Source organism: Poecilia reticulata, unplaced genomic scaffold (assembly GCF_000633615.1).
Source record: "Poecilia reticulata strain Guanapo unplaced genomic scaffold, Guppy_female_1.0+MT scaffold_403, whole genome shotgun sequence".
Classification (NCBI taxonomy): domain Eukaryota; kingdom Metazoa; phylum Chordata; class Actinopteri; order Cyprinodontiformes; family Poeciliidae; genus Poecilia; species Poecilia reticulata.
Genome location: NW_007615172.1, coordinates 614 through 2,932, shown reverse-complemented (window position 1 = coordinate 2,932; position 2,319 = coordinate 614). Strand labels below are relative to the sequence as shown.

General features: G+C 37.9%; 1 protein-coding gene across 1 annotated transcript in view; it reads right to left on the bottom strand.

The window, feature by feature from the left end:
• LOC103460967 (zinc finger protein OZF-like) overlaps positions 1-1,176 on the bottom strand; it is a 5,921-nt gene extending 4,745 nt beyond the window's left edge. Inside the window, exons 1-2 of the mRNA XM_008403277.2 lie at positions 756-1,176; positions 447-656 (exon numbers count right to left, since the gene is read on the bottom strand). Coding sequence (XP_008401499.1) covers positions 447-564 — 118 coding nt within the window. The 5' untranslated portion in view covers positions 565-656; positions 756-1,176. The remainder of the gene's footprint in view (positions 1-446; positions 657-755) is intronic.
• Positions 1,177-2,319: the final 1,143 nt, after the last annotated feature.

Below are 2,319 nucleotides of genomic sequence, written 5' to 3'. Positions count from 1 at the left end.
AGAGAGAGAGAGAGAGAGAGAGAGAGAGAGAGAGAGAGAGAAAGAGAGAGAGAGAGAGAGAGAAAAAGAGAAAGAGAGAGAGATGAAGCATGCAAATTAGCTAAAACAGAAGAAATTTGGAAAATCTGAGTGCCACATCAGAAGAACACCACTTCTTTCATCTATATATTGTAATGTAATATGTGAACGGAGTAAAAATTGTCAAGCTAATTTATACCACAAGCAATCATTCAACACTAAATTTCAACAAAGGCATGAAACAATGTGGTTTTATTCAAATTGTGATGTGGCAAGTGCCCTGCATCTCCTCCTACACAATGCAGATGGTAATTGAAAATTGATCTGAAATGTCAGTGCTGTGTGTATAATTTTGTTTTGTCTTCTTTTTAGTTGTATGACTCTTTTCCGCAATTCAACAGCTGTTTTTTTAATCGTAGAAAACTTACTGAGGTCCTTGCTGTCTTGTGCTTCCTCCTCCAGTTCTGATGTGGATACTGCAAGTATAGGAGACTCCAAGCTGAACCCTCCAGGTTCATCTGTTTCAACCTTCATCATCTCAGTCATCCTCGCTCCACCTGGGATTCCCCTTTACACAATATTTGTCTTCAGCCTAGGTCAAAGTTCCAGCCAAAGAACCCGGATCTTCAGTTTTTCTACTGAAAGTGGAATCAGATACCAATCAGCATCTGATTAAATTATCTTAAGGTAAACTGTAGACTGTAGAAGAGCTGATGCTGCAGTGTATAGTCTCATACCTTGTTCAATAGTTCTGGGTCCACTTTCTAACTTTCTCCAGTCTCTCGATCCTCACCTGGATAACGACGTTAGAGGAGGTGTCCGCAGACGGCGTGGTCTTCCCCACACAGTGTCACAAACTCTGAATATGTGGCTCTAAACCATAAACTTCTACAGGCTTTCACGTTGGAAACACTGATTAACTCCCTACTAGCTGCTTTAGCTCCACGGTGGCTAACAGTTCAGCCACTTTGCTAATAAAGGCTAAATACATTCTGTATAGGAAGCGTCAGCTACAGATGACCGGCGATTTAAAAATAAATGTTGAGGAAGGGTCCTCATGAAGACTCTGAGAGACAGACTGAGACATTCACAACAAACAAGACATTTTTTTCTGTCTGGACCCATCTGGACCTACCCAGTCAAGTTTTCATTTTTACATTCAGTAACTTCCTGCATACTAACCAATGAATGACGAGTAAAGCGCTGACTCAAAGAACAATTTCCGCTTTCAAACATTAGACTTTCACAATAATTTAAACGAAATGATTTAACAGATATTTATATTTTATCATAAGACTGATATGTTATTCCATGTGTCCATCTTCTTCCTGTACATATATGGGATCTCTCCAGGTATTCCGGCTTCCTCCCAGTCTGTGTGTGCCTGGTTGTTTGCCTTATTTGTCAACCTTGAAACCTGATGGATCCCATCTCTCTCCTACCGATTGCTGGAGATTGGCACAAACGTGTTAGATAACAGATGAATGGGTTTATATATATTCTGATAGTGCTTTCCTGATGAAAATTAAATTCCCTTTCCAGACTCCCACTAAGATTTTAGTTTGATTGGCTGGGCGGATTTCGGTCACCTGAGGTGCTACAAACAACAAAAGTTTCTGTCTTTGTTATTTATTTATACATCTGGTTGCTTTTGGTCAACCAAAAGCACTTTTTAGTTTGGTAAATTTAATTTTTAAGCGTCTCTCTGTTGCCATCTTCTGGCATCAGTTAGTTCCTGCAATACCCAGTCACTTTTTTTTTTTTTTGCTTGTTTTGTTTGTTTTTTTAAATCAGGACTGTGCTGAAAAGAATGGAAAAGGCATCCAAAATACAAAGACAAAACCTTTGGAACAGTTGATCAAAGTTATTTATAAAAATAATAATAAAAAATAGAAAGTCTTTTTGTTGTGGTGACATTTCTGTGTTCAGAAACAATAAAAGAAACCAAAAGAGTTAGTGAAGAAAGTTTAAAACTGAACTTTTAATATGAAATTTCTTTATTCCAAAAAGTTTAACAACTCAAATCCACCTTTCAAACTGCATACACGAACAAATGACAGAAAACACTGACAATACAGTAGAACAAACACTAGTTCAGATGTGTATTGCAAAACATTTTTGAACAAATGTTCAAAAACTGCTCAACGTACATCGCTCTGTACGTTGAGCAGTTTCTATTGACTATGAGCTCTCTGTACGTTTCTCTGTATGTTTCTTCAGACTATCATGGGATGTAAAACTCACTACAAACACTGCAGCTGAAAGGTTTTTCTCCTGAGTGAGTACTTGTGCGCTGTAAGA